This window comes from Geotrypetes seraphini, chromosome 1, assembly GCF_902459505.1.
Source record: "Geotrypetes seraphini chromosome 1, aGeoSer1.1, whole genome shotgun sequence".
NCBI classification, from domain to species: domain Eukaryota; kingdom Metazoa; phylum Chordata; class Amphibia; order Gymnophiona; family Dermophiidae; genus Geotrypetes; species Geotrypetes seraphini.
The window spans coordinates 374,335,484-374,355,706 of NC_047084.1; the positions used below are offsets into that span (position 1 = coordinate 374,335,484).

Here is a 20,223-nt window from a genome sequence, read left to right on the forward strand (position 1 = left end):
AAGGAGTTGAGGTGATCATTGAAGGAGAGAGGGGAGTCTATGACGATGCCTAGGACTTTGCTTGAGAACTCAAGCTGAAGAGTGGGGCCAGAAGGTAATGGGATGGAGGTGGGTAAATGATCTAATGTTGGACCGAGCCAAAGTAGTTTTGTTTTGGACTCATTCAGTTTCATTTGTACAGATTGGGCCCAGGATTGGAGATTCGCTATACATGTGGATATATTCTCAGTGAGGTTAGAGAGGTTCGAGTCGGTCTCGAGGAGGATGAGGATGTCATCAGCGTAGGTGTAGAGAGTTTCTAGGGGGGATAGAAGGAGTTTCAGAGAGGACATGTAGATGTTGAAAAGGATAGGAGAGAGGGGTGAGCCTTGCGGGACTCCACATTTCGGTTTCCAGGGGGGGGGATGAAGTACCATTTGTGTTAACGGTGTAGGAACGGAGGCGTAGGAATTTCGAGAACCAATCTAGGACTGTGGAGCTTATGCCTATTTTGGAGAGTTGGACGATTAGGATATCGTGATGGACAACGTCGAAAGCTGCGGAGAGGTCGAATTGTAGGAGAACAGCAAATTTGTTGCGAGAATGGAGTTGTTGCACCTTAGAGATTAGTGAGGCCAGAAGGGATTCGGTGCTGAAGTTGGGTCTGAAGCCAAATTGGTGGGGTAGGAGAATAGAGAATCTTTCTAGGTAGGATGAGAGTTGAGTGGATACGATGGATTCTAATAACTTGGTTAGGAGAGGGATATTTGCTATTGGGCGGTAATTTGATGATATGGGGGGATCAATGTAATATGTCCATCATGTGTCTTGCTGAAATGGACTGGCGAGCAGACACTGACTGACAGAGATGAAGAAAAGCATCCAGGCGCTGTGGAGGAAGGAATGCTCTGAGTTGGATAGTATCCAGAACCGCCCCGATGAAGGGAAGAGACTGGGTAGGTTGCAGATGAGATTTTGGGAAGTTGATCTCGAACCCCAGACTCTGCAGGAACCAAATAGTCCTTTGGGTCGCTGAGATGACCCCTGGAGCCGAGGCAGCTTTGATGAGCCAGTCGTCGAGGTAGGAAAACACCTGAAGACCATGGTTCCGGAGTGCAGCGGCCACCACCACCAGACACTTGGTGAAAACTCTGGGAGACGAGGACAGGCCGAAAGTGAGCACTCGATACTGCAGATGAAGATGTCCCACCCGAAATCTGAGGAATTTGCGAGAGGCTGGATGAATGGGAATGTGAGTGTAGGCCTCTTTTAGATCCAGAGAGCATAACCAGTCGTTCTGCTCGAGGAGGGGGTAGAGAGAAGCTAGGGTCAGCATGCAAAATCTCTCCTTGACCAGGAACTTGTTGAGCACCCTGAGGTCCAGAATAGGACGCAGGTCGCCCGTCTTCTTCGGAACAAGGAAGTACCGGGAGTAGAACCCCCGGTTGTGTTGGTCCAGAGGGACCGGCTCGACGGCCCGAAGCCGGAGCAAAGCCTGAGCTTCCTGAAGAAGAAGGGTGGTCTGGGTCAAGTTGGAAGGATACTCTCTTGGAGGATGGTCCGGGGGACCCGATGGAACTGAAGAGAATATCCTTCCCTGATGATGGTAAGGACCCAAAGGTCGGTGGTTATAGCCATCCAGTGATGGTAAAAATGATGGAGGCGACCCCCAATTGGAAAGACAGGCGATAGCAGAACGGTGTTGGTTATGCTCCCGACAAGAGAGTCAAAAAGGCTGAGGAGCCTTGGGAACAGCAGAAGGCTGAGGTTTTTGTTGAGACTTCTGCGGAGGCTGTCTCTTCGCCGGTTGCCTCGCAGCAGGAGCCTGCCTGGGAGTGTAACGCCGTTGGTATATCAAGAGTGGTCGAGAAGGTCGAGACTGAGTAGGTTTAGGCTTGGGACGAAGGATGGACTGGAATGACTTCTCATGGTCCGACAGCTTCTTCGTCACCGTCTCGATGGACTCATCAAACAAATCCGCACCTGCACACGGGACGTTGGCAAGCCTGTCCTGGAGGTTCGGGTCCATATCAATGGTCCGAAGCCATGCCAAGCAACGCATGGCCATGGAACAGGTGGTAGCCCGTGCCGAGAGCTCAAATGCATCATATGAGGATTGCATCAATTGAAGACGCAGCTGGGACAGCAAGGCGACAACCTCCTTGTATTCAAAACGAGCTTGAGAGTCGATGTAAGGCATAAACTTCCGAAGCACTGGAAGGAAGAACTCCAAATAGGTGGCAAAATGGAAGGTGTAATTGAGAACTCGGGAAGCCATCATCGAGTTCTGGTAGATGCGCCTCCCGAACTTATCCATGGTCCTCCCTTCTCGACCTGGGGTCACCGAGGCATATACCTGGGACGGATGAGATCGCTTGAGGGAGGACTCGACCAGCAGGGACTGATGGGAGAGTTGAGAGCCCTCAAATCCCTTATGGTGCACCGTGCGACACCTGGCATCCAGTTTGCCAGGAATGGAGTACGGTGTTTCAAAACAGCGCATGAACGTCTGATCGAGGAGCTTGTGAAGAGGCAGGCGAAGAGACTCAGCAGGAGGATGAGGCAGATGCATGGTATCCAGGTACTCCTTGGAGTAGCGGGAACCCAAGTCCAAAGTTATGCCGAGATCATCTGCCATCTGCCGCAGAAAAGATGAAAAAGACAGCTGGTCCGCCAATACAGGACACCGAGATGGACTCGAAGTCGAGGCCTCCTGATCCAAGAAGACATGGGATCTACAAGGAGATAACGACCTGAGGGTATCCTCGAACTCCGGGCCCGGAGGAGGTGAGACATCCGAAGATGAATACACCATACGAGGAAGCTTCTTCTGAGGCGAGACAGTAGAATGTCTGGACGAATGCCTTAAAGAATCCCTGGAGCGGTGCCCCTCCCTCCGTCTCGAAGGAGATCTGGAACGACGATGTGAAGATGGCACCCCAGAGGCCTCCAACAAGTAAATGGGGCTGGAGGCTGTAGAGCGAAGAGGAGGGTGGGTCGACGCCTCTCGAGCAGCATGCCACAGGTCGGGAGACAGTTTGGCAGGCAAGGGGCTCCTGAAGAAATCCTCCTGACGACGTACAGGGCTTCGGCTCCTCGGAGGCAAATCCCAATTGTCTCTGTCCGAGGCGGGGATAGGTTCCAGAGGTGGCATTTCACTAAGCGAAGCACTCCGTGAGGAACTTGCAGCCAAACGCCGAGCTTCCTCGCCTAGCAGTGAGAGCGAGCGGCGAGGAGGAAGAGGCGGCTCGACCCCACGAGGAGGTTCCGCATGCCCATGCTGGATTGTGGCAAGCCACTTGGGCCCCATGGTAGTCATGAGCTCGAGGAAGTGGGCTTCCATGAGCGACCGCATCGAAGCCGACAATGGGGGGAGCCGCATCCGAAGTGGGACCCCCCTGTACAGTCTTCGCGGTCCCGGGTGGCCGAGTGCTTGGCCTTAGGCACCTTAAGAACCACCGAGGGAACGGTCTGCGGAGTTACTTGACCTGAGGAGACCGAAGCAGGCACAGGTGCAGGAGGCGGTGTTGAAACCGGAACAAAGGAAGCTGGTTTCAAAAGACACGATGCCGACGCCGAAGCGCTGGTCGAAGCCGAAGGTTCCTTGGTAACCTCCATAGCGAACATCGACTCCCACAGGAAACAGCGACGCTTGAAAGCATATGCTGTTAGAGTGGAACAAGGCCGGCACGATTTCGGAAGATGTTGAGGCCCGAGACACTGTAAACAGCGCCGATGCGGGTCCGTCAACGAAATCGCGTGCTGGCACTTAATACACTTTTTAAAACCGATAATAGGCCGGGACATAGGCCGAAAAAGCTCCACCGCTAGATCGAAGCTGCGGGGCCCCAGCCACGCGGCCAACCCGGTCGAATCTTCGGAAAAAATTTTTTTTTTTTTTAAACAATAAAACGACAGAATAGAACACACGATAAGAGAAAAAAAACCCTCAAAATTGCGAGCACTAGAAGGCAAGAACAAGGGTTCACTCAGTGCAGAGAGTTGAAGCAAAACTTCTCAGCTCCACGGAAAGAAAAGAACTGAGGAGACACGCCCGGTGCATCGGGTGGGAAGGCACTCGCGTATGCGCGGTGCGGGCATCTCGAAACTTCTGAAGTTTCTTCAAGCAAGTATGCTTGTGAGACGTCCGCATCGGGGCTCTGTCGGATGACATCACCCCTACTAGTGAGAATACCTGCCTGCTTGTCCTGGGATAAAAGACCAGGTTCCTAGATTGGTTGTGTGTTGGGACTTACCTGGCTACCTCCTGTCTTCTCAGACAGAATTTTTTTGTTTGGTTTATGGAGGGGGGGTTTGGGCAGGTAATCACCTGCCCAAACCCCCCCTCCATAAACCAAACAAAAAAATTGTAAAGGAGGGGGGAGAAGTTCATTACTATTTAAAAATGGTTTGACGGTTTGACTCCAAGGGGGGGGGAAGAGGTTCATTACTATTTAAAAATGGTTTGACTTCAATTTCTCCATATTACTGTTCTGGTTGTATATTATCTGTAATCAGTTTTGCACATCAAGTTGCTGCTGTTTTCTGGCTGCTGGTAGTCATCAATAAAAACCGTTTGAAAGTAAAATGACAGTTGTACAGAATATTGTTTCTTTTTACACTCAATAAAATGATTTCAATATAAAAATCAACTATTTAAGGCTTGTGCGGAGGGAATCATACAGTTTGCGGTGACAGGGACAAACTTTGTCCCAATGTCATTTTCTAGGTGCCATTTTCACTAATATAGATATCATCAAGCACAGTTACTTACTGTAACAGATGTTATCCATGGACAGCAGGCAGCTATTCTCACATATGGGTGAGGTCATCGACGGAGCCCCGATGCGGAAGCCTCGTAAGCAGACTTGCTTGTAGAAACTAGAAATTTCGAGTCAGCCGCACCGTGTATGCGCGAGTGCCTTCCCGCCCAGCACAGGGCGCGTCTCCTCAGTTCAGATAGCTAGCAGAGAAGCCAACCAGGGGAGGAGGTTGGATTGTGAGAATAGCTGTCTGCTGTCCCTGGATAACACCTGTTACGGTAAGTAACTGTGCTTTAGCCCAGGACAAGCAGGCAGCCTATTCTCACATATGGGTGACCTCCAAACTAACCAGAATGGGATGGTGGGAGTGTTGGCAATTTAGGAAAATAAATTTTGTAATACTGTCTGGCCAAAATGACCATCCCATCTGGATAAAACATCCAGATAATAGTGAGATGTGAAAGTATGAACCGAGGACCAAGTAGCAGCCTTGCAAATTTTCTCAATAGGTGTAGATCTGAAGAAATCTACTGAAGCTGCCGTTGCTCCGACATTATGAGCTGCGACTCTACTCTGTAGGGGTAATCCAGCCTGGGCATAGCAGAAGGAGATACAAGCAGCCATCCAGTTGGAGATGGTATGCCTAGAGATTGGATGTTCCAACTTATTTGGATCGAAGGCGACAAAAAGTTAAGGAGCAGTTCTGTGTGGTTTGGTGCGTTCTAAATAGAAGGCCAAAGCACGTTTACAGTCCAGAGTATGAAGAGCTACCACTACCAGGAAAACATTCTGGGAGATGAAGCCAGGCCAAAGGGCAGCACTCTGTATTGATAATGAAGATTCCCCACCCGAAATCTGAGATTAGCGGGAGGCAGGATGAATGGGAATACGAGTATAAGCCTCCTTGAGATCCAGAAAGCATAACCAGTTGTTCAGATCTAGGAGGGGATAAAGGGATGCCAGGGATAACATGCAAAATTTTTCTTTGACTAAAAATTTGTTGAGCTCCGATATCCAGAATGGGCCGCAGATCGCCCGTCTTCTTCAGAACAAGGAAGTAATGGGAGTAAAACCCCCTGCTCTGCTGTTCCAAAGGAACTGGTTCGATAAAAATGATGGAGACGACCTCCAATAGGGGGAAGATAGTTCAGAGACAGAATGGTGGAGGTTATGCTCTTGTTTTAAACAGTCAAAAAGGCTGCATAGCCTTAGGTGCACCAGAAGGTTGAGATTTCTGTTGCTTCTGATTCTGCTGTTTCTTGGGAGGAGGGCGAGTGTAAGGAGCCGCTTTCGGAGCAAAACGCCTCTGGTAAATAGGAGGAGGGCGTGCAGGCTTGGCAGGAGCTGGTTTTGGCTTAGGTCTGACAATAGAAGTAAAGGATTTTTCATGCTCAGGCAATTTCTTGGTGGCTGCCTCAATAGATTCATTGAAAAGGTCATTGCCTGCACAAGGAATATTAGCCTGAAGATTAGGATCCATGTCAATGGTACGAAGCCAGGCAAAGCGGCACATTGCTACAGAACAAGCAGCCGCCCTGGCAGACAACTCAAAGGCATCGTAAGAAGACTGAAGTAGATGCAATCTGAGTTGCGATAGAGAAGCTATGACTTCTTGAAATTCAAAGTGTTTTTGAGTATCTAAGCAACTGAGAAATTTAAGCAAAAGAGCAATGAGGAACTCAAAATAAGTGATAAAATGAAAATTGTAATTAAGGACTTTAGAGGACATCATGGCATTTTGATAGATGAGACGTCCGAATTTGTCCATAGTTTTCTCTTCCCTTCCAGGAGGAACGGTAGCATAAACCTTGGAAGGATGGGACCTCTTCAAGGATGATTCCACAAGTAGGAAATGGTGAGATAATTGTGAATTCTCAAATCCTTTGCAATGGACAGTTTTATATTTGGAGTCCAGTACTGGTCGCCGTACCTCAAGAAGGACATGGCGGTACTGGAGGGAGTCCAGAGAAGAGCGACTAAACTGATAAAGGGTATGGAAAACTTCTCATATGCTGACAGGCTGAAAAAGCTGGGGCTATTCTCCCTGGAAAAGCGGAGACTTAGAGGAGACATGATAGAAACCTTCAAAATCCTGAAGGGCATAGAAAAAGTAGACAGGGACAGATTCTTCACACTGTGGGGAACCACAAGTACAAGGGGGCACTCGGAGAAATTAAGAGGGCAAGTTAAGAACAAATGCTAGGAAGTTCTTTTTCACCCAGAGGGTGGTGGACACATGGAACGCACTTCCGGAGGCCGTGATAGGCCAGAGCACGTTACAGGGCTTCAAAGAGGGTTTGGATAGGTTCCTAGAGGATAAGGGGATTGAGGGGTACAGATAGGAGTTGAGGTAGATTATAGGAATAGTCAAGGCCCATTGCACAGGTGATGGGCCTGGAGGGCCGCCGCGGGAGCGGCCCGATGGGCGGCATGGACCTCTGGTATGACCCAGCGGAGGCAAATTCTTATGTTCTTATGTCTAATTTCCTGGAACAGCTGGAATTGCATAAGGAGTCTCCAGGCATCTGGTAAAAGCCTGAGACAAAAGCTTGTGAAGAGGAAGCTTAGGTGACTCTGCCGGAGGTTGAGGAAGATGCATGACTGAGATACTCCTTAGAGTATTTGGAACCAGCATCCAATTGAAGGTCCAAGTCAATAGCCATCTGACGAAGAAAAGAGGAGAAAGATAGCTGATCCGCCAATGCCTTGCCTTGAGAATGACTAGAGGTTATCGAGGCAGCCTGGGTTGAAGATGAAGCTTTGGCTGGAAAAAAGGTATCAAAAGAATAGGGAGACTTGAATGAAGCAATCGAAACCGCTGAGTTCTCAAGGTGTGGAAGTGGAGACCTCGATCGAGGAGTCAGTGGTCTAGTAGAACTGGAAGGTGTAGATCGATGCTTAGTTGAAGAACACCACTCTTTGGAAGAAGAGCTATGCCTGGAAGTATGCCTCGAGGAAGGCCTCAATTGTCGGCGAGAATGGTGCTTGGAAGCACATCTCGAAGATCGAGGAGACTTCGCCCCGGAGATGGAAGCAGTCGATGCCACCAAGGAATGGATAGGGCTGGAAGCTGTGGATCGAAGCTCCAGAGGCTTGATGGAGGAACCTCGATGCACTCCCAAAGACTCTGCTCCTTGTATGGAGTGTGAGGATTCCTGTCGAGGCACTTGCAAAGAATCTGATCCTTGCTTTACGTGCATAGATGCCAGACCAGACACTCGCCGAGACTCTGCTCCCTGCATAGATTGTGTAGCCTCAGTCTAAGGCTCGACCTCGCAGGAGTCTGCAGAATGCCCAGGCTGGATTAGAGTAACAAGCTTCGGTCCCATATTAGTGAGGAACTGAATGAATTGCTGCTCTAACATGGTCTGGAAAGAAGCCGGCAAGGATGGATTCCCATCTGAAACTGGACCACCTGCTTTGGCTGGAGGTTCCACAGAGGCAGTGGAAATGTGCTTCGACTTGGAAGTCTTAGGCACCTTAAGCACCACCGCTGGAACTTTCTGCTGAGCTATCTGACCTGAGGATACAGGGGAAGATACAGCAGACGTCGTCAAGGAAAGAGCCGCTGCAAACGAAGAAGGTCTGATGAGGCTCGAGGTCGAAGCAGTGGAGGCAGGAGGACCCTCGGTCGAAGGTGAGACCGAGGTTGGCTTCGGAGTCGAGGAAGTGGTCGAATCCATCCCGAAGAGCTTCTCCACTGAAAGTAGACGACATTTAAGGGCTCGAGGTTGAAGAATAGCACAGTGCTCGCACGACTTCAGGTGAGGGTCTGGCCCAAGGCACCTACTGTGTGTGGGTCTGTGAGAGAAATTTGCACATTGACACTGGCTACACTTCTTGAAGTCTGTTGCTGTCCAAGACATAGGAGGAAAAAAAAAAAAAAAATTATATATACACACGGAAAAATTATTCCCTTAGACGCAGCAGATGAATCCAGAAACCAATGGGATAGCCCACATCTACCAGCAGGCGGAGATAGAGAAACTGATTAACAGGTGGTCCTATTGGCTGGTACTCCTCCTGTTTATCAAGTATAGCTCCTTGCCCAAGCATCCGTAACCAACAATAGGCATAGCCTGTAAAAAACACTTATTTCCCATAACAAATCTCAAAATGCAATAATACAGAAAACAACCTGCCACAATAAGCAACTGCGAAAGTTGCAAAAGAAAAAACTGACAGACAATATCCAGAAAGGGTGGGGTTCTGTATTCATCTGCTGCGTCTAAGGGAAAGAAAATTAACAGGTAAGAACATTATTTTTCCTTCCTTAGCAACAGCAACAGATGAATCCAGAGACCAATGGGATGTAGCAAAGCAATCCTCTATCTGGGTGGGAAGCAAACACCGCCTCCGTAACAGCCGAAGCACAAAACGCCCCTACCGCATGCATCCCCCACATCCAAGCAGAAATGCTGAGAGAAAGCACTCTCGGAAGACCAATTAGCCGCGAGACAAATCTCCTCCAAGGAAAAAACCTCTGGGCTGAGCCCAAGAAGCAGCCATCTCTCCAGCGGAATGGTCATGAAGTTCTTTCGCCAACCGCTTCCCTGCCAGCAAGCAAGCATAAAGAATGTCCTCCTGGACCCATCGAGCGGTGGAGGCGTCGGACGCCGCCATACGTTTGAGGCGTCCCTTGAAGAATACAAAAAGGAGATATAAACAACTAAAAGTTGTTAGAAATCTAGCTCACGGAGAACGCTACGCGCGTACCAAAAAATGCAGTGAACAAAAGCACTGCTCCCAATTATTCCTCCAAGTAAGAAGGAAGGAAAGGGGAGACATAAAAGAAAGGATGACACCACCCTAGAAAGAAATAGTGGTACCATCTGAACTGATACCCCATATTTCGGAAATCAGAATTAGGAATCCCCGCTGAACAAGGCCTGCAATATAGAAAACTGCAGAGCGGTAGCCATGGCCACAAGAAACCCCGTGTTCAACGGCACAGCCCTTTAGAGTCCCAAAAGACCAGGATGAAATGAAGCCATCGGTAAACTGAGAAGAAGTACGTGAAGATTGTACTCCAAACCGGGCTTTCTAAGAGGTGCATGAATATACCGCACTCTGTTTAGGAACTGAACCACATGAGGCTGAGAAGTAAACGAAGAGCAATATACCTAGCCCTTGCAACAAGCCAAGAATGGCACTAGAAGCTGAAGGGAATTGAACGCGAAGCCCTCGGCAATACACTTGTGCCAAAAAGGAACTCTGGAGTGGTTCAAATGTTAAGAAGCACCCAAGAAAGGAAAAACCTCCAAAAGGAAGCAGAAGCCACAGGAGAAGACGTCCATAGCACCTGGATAAGAGAAGAAACAACCTGCTTCGCATAACCCTTACACGTCAGCCAAGACTTTTCAAAAAGCGAGGTCGTAATACTAAAGTAGCACAAATATTCATGTTGATCGGACCCTAGGCGAGCATAGCCGGAGATACCAGGAAACTTCTTAGTCCGGCTGTCGAAAGACTCAAATCCGCGCCACCAATCCAGAGATTCTACATATACTGTGCCCGGAAAGCCATCATCAGTCAGTGGAAAACACTGAAAAAGAGAAGGCAGAGGCAAGAAAGGAGCCAAGCAGCAACCCCCTCCAACCCACACTCCCTGGGCCCACCAAAGAAGCCAGGAAGCTTAGAATTGAGAGACAAGGCCATGGGGTCTAGTCCAGGAGATCTCACGTCCATAAAAAGAGCTAGAACGCCTGAGCCACAAATCTCCATATCCAGGAAGCAGAAGATTACACTATGACTAACATGCACACTTTCCAGAGCGTACACAGCGCTGTACACTGCAACATACAAGAAATGGGCCATGCTCAGATTCCGGAGAGAAAATCTATCCAAACTCTTATCCTGATCCATAAAAGGAATTGCCAACAGAAGATGAAGATGAGAGTCCACCCATTGAAGCAGAACAACTTCACCTGCCAACTGAGTACAACACCTACTGCCCAAGCTGTAGAGAATTACCCCCATCCAAATACTGACCAAAAGGACCCTCAGCGGCAGAATGAACTGAAGAAAGATCTGAAGCTCCAGAAAGGTAGCCTGACCCTGCTCAAAAGTAGAAGAATGAACAAGTATCGAGTCGCCTCTGAAGACCAGACTCCTGGAGCTGAGGATGGAAGCCACCGAGCCCCCCAACCCGACAGCCCGGGATGATCAGTGGTCATGAGCTAGTCCAGCAAATACTGAGGCATGCCTTGAAAAGAGAAATCGCGCGGAGCCACCAAATCATACAGAGCGATGCAGGAGGAGCATACCAAACAATCGAAGCCCTGAGATACCGGGAACCACCGGAACAAAAGTGACTGCTGTAGCGTAAGAAGGGGAAAGCAAGCCGAAGTTCCCAGTGGAGTCAGCAATATGGATCCTAGAAACTGTACAGAATCCCATACCCTTGGTCATGGAAAGCGAAGAAGAATGCCAATCTGAGACCGAGACCCCACGCCCAAGTCTCCGGAAAGAAACACATGTCTCTCCTATATGAATTAAAACATTACCCCGATATACCTATAAATAGTACAGGAGAAAAGAGCGCTGCAAATTTGAAGATACACGTGTAAAGAACTGAGGAAAAGATACCACCCTTTTTGTGTCAGTCAAACGGCCCGAAGTCGTCTGAATCAAGCAGGCAGTCAAGAAGAAATTAGATGAATCGCCTGGTAGCGCCAAAACGGTGCCACCGCCCACATCATCTAAAACGTTCGTGAAGCCTTGGGTAGGCGAAATGGCATGAGCCAAAACCGAAAGCGCTGCTCCAAGAGAGGCAGGCAAACCTAGTGCCGAGTCGGAGTCCATAGAGAAAATGTAAATATACTCCCAGGTTGGCAGCAGAAATGTGTAACCCTGAGAAACTATTTCAGCAGAATGGGATCCAGCCTGCCCAATGCCCTCATCTTGGTCACCATGCAGTAAGTGGTTCCCTAAGAACTACAAGAACCGCCCTGAGGACCAGTAACACTTCAAAGAGAAACACAAAAACAGAGACTGCTTGAACGAACAGGAAATCTGAGGAGGATGCAAAGGTGCAAGCATCCTGAAAAATGTTCACAGCCCCCTGACCTGACAGTATAGCGACTACTCCCTCATGAGAAAGCCTTACGAGGCCTTGGAAGAAGTCAAGAACCCCTCAGAATGAAGTGCAAAAGGTCAGTAAACGGCAGGATGAGCACCGTAGGAACTTTAAGAAGAAAGAAATCCTCCTAGGAAAAATCAAGGTTCGTAATGTAACCCATGAAAACAGTACTAACTCCATGCAACGTGAGCGAAATACATATGGCCTTTAAGGGGAATATGTACTAGATGCAATCAAGATGCTGTATCTACCGCCCTTTGGAAAACAACAGCATCTTAACCGGTAACAAGACAACAGCGTCGTGACCTGCCCATATGCAGCTCCCTGTCCACGAGAAAGTTGAAAGAGCTGATAGCAGAAGAAATGACCCCCCCACAAAGTGCAGCAGCGGTCATAAAACGAGCTGGAGGACAATCACAATTTCAGCAAAGAAGAAAGGAACACTCCTGGTTCATGGCAGCCAGGGGGGAAAGGAACCCTCGAAGAACCATGCGAACAGGGGGGGTGGGGCTACGTACCATATGACAGGAGAAGACGGTAGCCTCATAAGTCTATTGCGTAAAACACAGGACCTTGCATCGCGCCTGAAACCAAACAAAATCTAGCCCTGCCCGTGGGAAAAGGCCAGGTGCCACCAGGCCACTCAACTCCACCTGCAGAGTGTAGCCCAACAGGAAATCCAGCATGCTAGGACCACGAATCATTGCTATAGCGCCAGACACCAGCAGCGTGGCCCCCAAGGCGCAAAGAAGAGGAAATTAGACAAGCATATAATCTTCACCGGTGCTGCCCATAGACACAGAGAAGGAACCCATCTCATTATGAACCCCGAAAGTAGCAAAGAGATACCCGCAATAAGCACAGGGCACTCTCCCTTCCTGCCAAAAATTGTCAGCCATCGCCCGACGCTGACTCAGGACAGAGACAAGTCTAGACTAGGCGGGAAAGCTTGGCGGGAGAAAATTCTGTCTCAGAAGCGCCAGTACAGAGTATATGAACAATAAAGCAGATAAATGATACAAAAATGGAGAAACACCGACAGGGAGCTCGACCGCGGCAACATCGCAAACTAGAAACGAACCTTCCAATGCAACCGACCCCGAATACACTGACGGCGTGCGACACGCTAGGCAGAAGTCAGTTGAAAACACAAACCGCCTGAACGCTGCGGCATTCCCGCCAAGGCAGGATCACAAGCACGAGTCCCTCGCCCGCCATAAGCTAACTGTTCCAGAAATAACAGACCCGGAACAAAGCAAATAATATCCACCCAGTCGCGGCAGAAACCACCCCCAGGCAGGCTCGGAGAAAACTCTGTGAACCTCGCGGCGGTTCTTGTAGCGCAGAACACCAAGCGTGCAGCTCCCGGGGGTTGGAAGGTATGGTCCCAATCAACGAGTCACCATAATCTTGGACCCAGCCGATTAAGCTGTGGCTGTGTTCCACGCGGAGCAAAGGCAGCCACAAGGAGAACCCAGCGAACACAGTTGTGCTCCCTCCATATCAGACACAAGCGCGCGGCCCCCGCAGGCGGGAAAGCACTGGCTCCTACAACGGAGCTCAAATAACCCATCCGGAGCCGTTCACCAAAGCACTCCCACAAACTGCAACACTCGCCCGCCAGATACACCATCATATCCATTTCCCCACGAAGTCCAGCTTATGTGTGAACAACACCGAACCCACAGGTCTAACACAAGAAAAAGAAAAGGGCAAATACTCACAACCTCACTGTCAGGGCCGGTAGATGCCAGCAAATGATCAGCTGGTAAATGCTCAGCACAAGTAGGGCAGAACAGTCAAGTAGGAACTGGAGTCTCTTTTTTTTTTTTTTTTTAAATGAAGAGAAAGAAGAAAAAAAAATATGAGACTCAGTCAAACCCTCTATCACTGTAGGGAGGGTGAGGCAGGGACCTGGGGGGGCCCAGGTGTAACCCCTAAAGCCGGCACCGTTCAGCCGGACACCCCTGTCTCACTGAAGAAATAGGAGAAATAGTACTGACAACTCAATGAAGAGAAAACCTCAACAGGAGAAATAAGATTTCAGTCACAGCCAGAATCCAGCCAGAATCCAGAATCTAGTTGAATAGCGACTTTCACCTGCTGGGAGATAGAGAATACTGGATAAACAGGAGGAGTGCCAGCCAAATGGACCACCTGTTAATCAGTTTCTCTATCTCCGCCTGCTGGTAGATGTGGGCTATCCCATTGGTCTCTGGATTCATCTGCTGCTGTTGCTAGGGTAATACACATACACGGGGGGCTTCGACTTTGCGGCGGCTGTTTTTCTTCCTATTTCCTGGACATCAACAGACTTCAAGAAGTGTAGCCAGTGTCAACGTGCAGTTTCTCTCATGGACCCACACAGTAAGTGCCTCAAGTGCCAGACCCTCACCCGAAGTCGTGCGAGCGCTGTGCTATATATATATTTTTTTTAACTAGAAATAAAAGAAATACAGCGATTCGTGTAGATAAAGAACACAAACCGCGGTCAGAGAAGGCATGAAGTAAGTAAGTTGAATGCAGAGAGTCAAAGAGGGACTTCTCGGCTCCGCAGAAAACTGAGAAGACGCGCCCTGTGCTGGGCGGGAAGGCACTTGCACATGCACGGTGCGGCCGACTCTAAACTTCTAGTTTTTACAAGCAAGTCTGCTTGCAAGGCTTCTGCATCAGGGCTCCGTCGATGACGTCACCCACATGCGAGAATAGGCTGCCTGCTTGTCCTGTGATAAAATATATTCTAAAAGTAAAACATTCTGAAAAAATTGGGTTAAGCAAATTATCTGTGAAACAAAATTTAAGTATTATAATATTTACATGAAATAGAATTTAACTCTTATGAGTCAGTGGAAGTCTGCACATTTCACCGACTCAACTCCAGTAACCCAGTACTGTAATTGCTTCTGACTTATGTTTGTTTGCTTATTTATCTCCCCACCCTTATCCAGGACGAGTTGCATATTAACATACAAAATAAAACATAACATTTATCGTATAAATCACATAAAAACACAGTATAAAACAAATGACATATGACATGCACGTCGCATCAATGACAAACATCATTAAAGGTCAAAAACTGGCCAAACTCTAAAATACATCAAAATATAAAATTGCATCTAGCAAGACTACACAGGCTTGGTTTTAAGCATAAGGCTATGAGAAAGGCTGCAAAGAAAAAAGGAAAGCACAAGAAAAAAGGCCACATTTACGGCCCCTTTTACAAAGCCGCGCTAACGGCCCCGAAGCCCATAGAGATTTAAAGGGCTTTGGGGCTGTTGCCGCACGGCTTTGTAAAAGAGGCCGTTAGAGCCACAAACAATGTGACTGCTTTGCTCCATAGAAAAAAAACAGAAAGCTGGTCCCATGCGATTAAGCTGGGCAGAAAGGCATCTACACAGTACATAGCTGCCAAAGACTTCTTAAGTATCCAGAATGCTGAGTAGCATCTGTGCCAGGCTCTGTTGGATGAGTCACCCACATGTAGCAATGTAATTTTTTGCTTATCCTCAGAGGACTGTCACTAAACATTTATCATTAATACAGCAATTTAGTAAATATTCAACATCATTCAATTTAAGTTGTCTCTACCTTAAATCCTACCTGATTAGTTTTGCTCAATTTAAAGCACTGCACACATGGAATAAAAATGATTATGATGATGATAATGCCAGACTTTTCCATTTAACACGTTTACTTACTTGCTATTTTCTTTCTCATCCATGGACATACGAAAAACCAAACTATTGCAGCAAATACAACAGCTACACCTATTGACACTAGTGCAGTTGCCCATACAGGAAAATCACTCAGTCCTAGCACTGTAAAAAAAAAAAATATGTAGCTTCATTATGAACATTTTTAAAGCTCAGGTAACTTAATACAGATAAAACATTCTTACTGACATAAAGATAAAACTGAAAAACTTAGTAGCATCATGCACATGGATTTTTAATATCAGATAACATTTTCATTAAGCTACAACTGTTTAAAGACGTACTATATTCATGAATTTAGTACAGTGTGCTATTATGGAAGACAGTCTAGATTTGAGGAAAATCTAGTACACGAGTAACAAAGTTCCTCAATGGTACATACTCTTATAAGTAAAAGCCATCAAGCCAGAAAAACTGCTTACTTATAAGTATTGACTGTATTAGAACAAGCCACAGATGGGTCATGTATTCAGCTGTACCCACAGAGCCCTTTCTAACACTGTCTATGGCAGAAAAGCAAAAAAGCTTAATTCACCTGTCTATGGAGAACACCTGTTTGAGGCAATCAGGTATACTAACAGGTGATAGTACTGCATAGAACCAGTATGGATCATGCCCAGAGTTCAAGTTAGCTTGGACCAATGTGACAATCCCAAGTTCTCAGTTTTTTGGTATACAGAAGGGAACCCTTGTGCGTTTATGTAAAACACATTGCCTCCAATTGTCTATTTGAACTAGAAGCAACTGGCCTTAGAAAAGATAAGTGAACCCAAGATAAAAATATCCTCAACTACAGATGACTGGTAAGAGGTATTCATGGCTTTACTCAATCCTCATCCTTCTCGACTGTCTACTGCCTTTGATACTGTTAATCAGAGCTTACTCCTTGATACGTTGTCCTAGTTTGGATTCCGTGAACCTGTCCTCTCCTGGTTTGCCTCCTACCTCTCCCATCGCACCTTTAGTGTATGTGTTGGTGGGTCCTCTACTGCTACCCTGCTAGCGGTTGGCGTACCCCAGGGTTCTGTCTTAAGACCTCTTCTCCTCTCTCCACTTCCTCCCACAACTTCCAGTACTACCTTTATGCTGATGATTCCCAGATATACCTCTCTACACCTGAAATCTCACCTAAAGTCCAAGAAAAAGTCTCTGCCTGTTTGGCTGACTTTGCTGCCTAAAACTAAACATGTCAAAGACTGAGCCGCTTCTTTTTCCTCCTAAACCCTCTCCTCCTCCGCTCTCCATATTGGTAATTAATACTATCATCGTTCTAGTCTCCTCTGCTCTGCAACCTTGGAATAGTCCAATTTCAACCTCTCATTTTCTACACACATCCAATAAACTGCTACGGCCTGTTGCTTCTACCTCTACACCAACACAAAAATTTGCCCCTTCCTCTGAGCACACTACCCAGACCCTTGTCTGCACTCTTATAACCTCATGCTTAGATTACTGCAAATCTACTTCTGTCTCCTGCAGTGCTGCCTCTCCCCCCTGCAATCTTGGCAAAACTTTACTACAAAACTACTGCACAACTCATCTTCTACCAACCTCGCTACACTCGCAACACCCTTCTTAAATTACTTCATTGGCTCTCTGCCTTCGCATACGGTTCAAGCTCCTATTGCTGACCTACAAGTATCTTCATTCTGCTGCCCCTCAATAACTCTTCTCTCTCCTTCTACACATCCCAGAGAACTCCATTCAAGCTGCTCTTAGCGGTACCTTCCAGACTTCGTTCCTTTCATCTAGCTGCCCCCTATGTCTGAAATAAATTAACCGAGTTTGTTCACCAAGCCCCTTCTTCATCTTTATGATTTAGTCTTCAATCCATAACCCTACTCCCTCCAACCCAGCCAGCAGAATAACCGTTTCCCTTAACTGTATCCACAACATCCTATTTGTCTGTTTAGATTGTAAGCTCTTTTGAGCAGGGACCGTCTTTGTGACTCTGTACATAGCTGTGTACACCTGGTAGCGCTATAGAAATAGTAATAGTGGTGTAAGGGCTCCTGGTAAATTTGATTTCTGAGGTGAACTTCCCAGTCAATGTGGCTACAATACATTGATGCTCTTGAATTATGAAGGGAAGCCACTTGAGTAGGTTGGCTTTGGTAGTCTATCAATACAGTTAAGTACTTGGGTAAGCTTTGGGCTTTAAAAGGACTAGGTTTGCTAATGCCACTAAAACTTGAGAACACATTTTGGCTGTCAAAGGCACAATAATTGATGAGGACAAATGGCCTAACATTTGTAAGACAGTACTGTGTTCCAGGGGGAACACAGAAGCTTCTGAATGTGTTTTGCATTCTATTCCACACTTGCTCCTTATCTACAAGAGCTCTTATGAAGAAGAGCTAAAGGCTCAAGGGTTGATTTGTTAAAATTGAAAGATAAGGACAAACAGTGTTGTGTTCTTGAGGGAGATGCTCTGTCTTGATGAATCTGCCAAAAATCACTGGAGATATGGAAATATCACATATTTGCTTGTATAGGTGGGCTATCACCACAAGACATTTAGTTAGACCCTGGGAGCAGATGGCCTGCTGAATGCGAGAACCTTGTGTTTGTTGAGGCATACTTCCGATTTGTCTTTCCTGAAAATGTTTGGTTATCTTGATAACTTGTAACCTTATGAAGAATCTGTAGGTTGTATTTTTTGTTTTGATATTGTTTTAAGAGTGATATGTATAATTTGTATACTGCCTGGAGTTGCAGCGGTTTACATATACATAACCAGAAGAGGTAGAAACGTATTTGGACATCGATTGGCCCGCCTACTCCATAGGGCTTTAAACTAGGTAAGTTGGGGAAGGGTACATACTTATATCTCAGAGCAGTAAGAAACCACCCTGAGGAGGCAAGTCGCACTCACACTACCAAGTCTAAGGTAAGTACCAATGATATCCACAATAATTCAGGGAGAAATATCACTGATAATTTAGGAGCCACACTAGCTCGTAAAGGAATCTCTTCACAGATATGGAGGGCTATGTATGTTAATGCACACAGCTTGGGCAATAAAATTCTAGCATTAGAGACTGAGATAACAAACGCCGATCTTGACGCGATAGCAATATCCGAAACCTGGTTCACGGAATCGCATGGGTGGGATATGGTTATACCAGGGTACAACCTACTTCGTTGCGACCGAGAGGGTAAATTGGGAGGAGGAGTAACGCTATACACTAAGGAAAGCATCAAAACCACCAGAATCACAGATGTTAGATACACCGGGGAATTCCTCTGGGTGAACCTGGCCAGAGGGAATGAAAAATGCCTATACCTTGGGGTGATATATAGACCTCCCAGGCAACAGGAGGACAAAGACATGGAATTAATCAAGGACATAGAGAACATCACACTGCGCGGGGACACAGTAATGCTAGGAGACTTCAACATGCCAGATGCAGATTGGAACACACTCTCCGCGACTACGGGTAGCAGCAAAAGAATATTAACCTCCATAAAGGGTGCACGTCTCAAGCAATTGGTATTGGAGCCCACCAGGGACCAGGCGTTACTAGACCTAGTTCTTACCAACGGAGATTGCGTCACGGAAGTCTCAGTAGGAGACACACTGGCCTCCAGCGACCATAATATGGTATGGCTCAACCTCAAGAAAGGTTTCCCTAAGACAAACACAGCAACAAGGGTTCTCAACTTTAGAGACAGACTTCAACCGCATGGGAGATTTTGTCCATCAGGAGCTACATAAACAAGCAATATCTGACAATGTGGAGGATATGTGGTCGTCTCTGCAGTCCATCAACAGACCGATACATAAAGACAGTAAGTAAACGCAGGAGAAACAAGACCCCAAAGGTTCAGTAAAGAAATTTCAGACCTAGTTAAACAGAAAAAGGACACATTTATCACCTACAAACATTTAGGCAGAGAGGGGGTGAAAGAGGACTATCTAGACAGATCTAAAGCTGTCAAAACAGCAGTCAGAGAAGCCAAACTCCGAATGGAGGAAGAGCTAGCACGGAAAATTAAGAAAGGGGATAAATCTTTCTTCAGCTATATTAGTGACAGGAAAAGAAACAAAGATGGGATAGTACGCCTGAAGCAATCGGACGGTAACTTTGTGGAATCAGATTCTGAGAAGGCAGAACTACTAAACAAATACTTCTGTTCAGTGTTCACCCGCGAAGCGCCGGGAGCTGGTCCACAGCTGCAGATGGGAGATAACCAGAAAGACCCGTTTCAAGATTTCAAATTTACGCTCAGTAGCGTCTATGACTAACTATCAAGACTCAAAGTAAACAAAGCCATGGGACCGGATAACCAACACCCCAGAATGCTCAGGGAGTTAAGGGAAGTCCTGGCAGAACCATTATCTGTTCTTTTCAATCTTTCCCTAAGCACAGGAAGGGTCCCCTTGGACTGGAAAACCGCCAACGTAATCCCACTCCACAAAAAGGGCTGCAGGACAGAGACAGCAAACTACAGACCAGTGAGTCTCGCGTCTATAGTGTGTAAACTCATGGAAACACTGATCAAACAGAATCTTGACACAATCCTAGACGAAGAAAAACTGCGTGATCCACACCAACACGGGTTCACCCAGGGTAGATCCTGCCAATCTAATCTGATTAGCTTTTTTGACTGGGTTACTAGACAACTGGATGCTGGAGAGTCACTGGACGTGGTATATTTGGACTTCAGTAAAGCATTTGAT

The 20,223-nt window shown here is 47.1% G+C and overlaps 1 protein-coding gene across 3 annotated transcripts in view; it reads right to left on the bottom strand.

Annotated features, from left to right (window-relative positions):
* The window catches only part of SLC20A2 (solute carrier family 20 member 2), a 229,955-nt gene that overhangs the window by 112,325 nt on the left and 97,407 nt on the right, over nucleotides 1–20,223 (bottom strand). For all 3 annotated transcript variants that reach the window (XM_033915532.1, XM_033915517.1, XM_033915526.1), the window contains exon 6: nucleotides 15,525–15,644. In XM_033915532.1, the coding sequence (XP_033771423.1) occupies nucleotides 15,525–15,644 (120 nt within the window). The remainder of the gene's footprint in view (nucleotides 1–15,524; nucleotides 15,645–20,223) is intronic.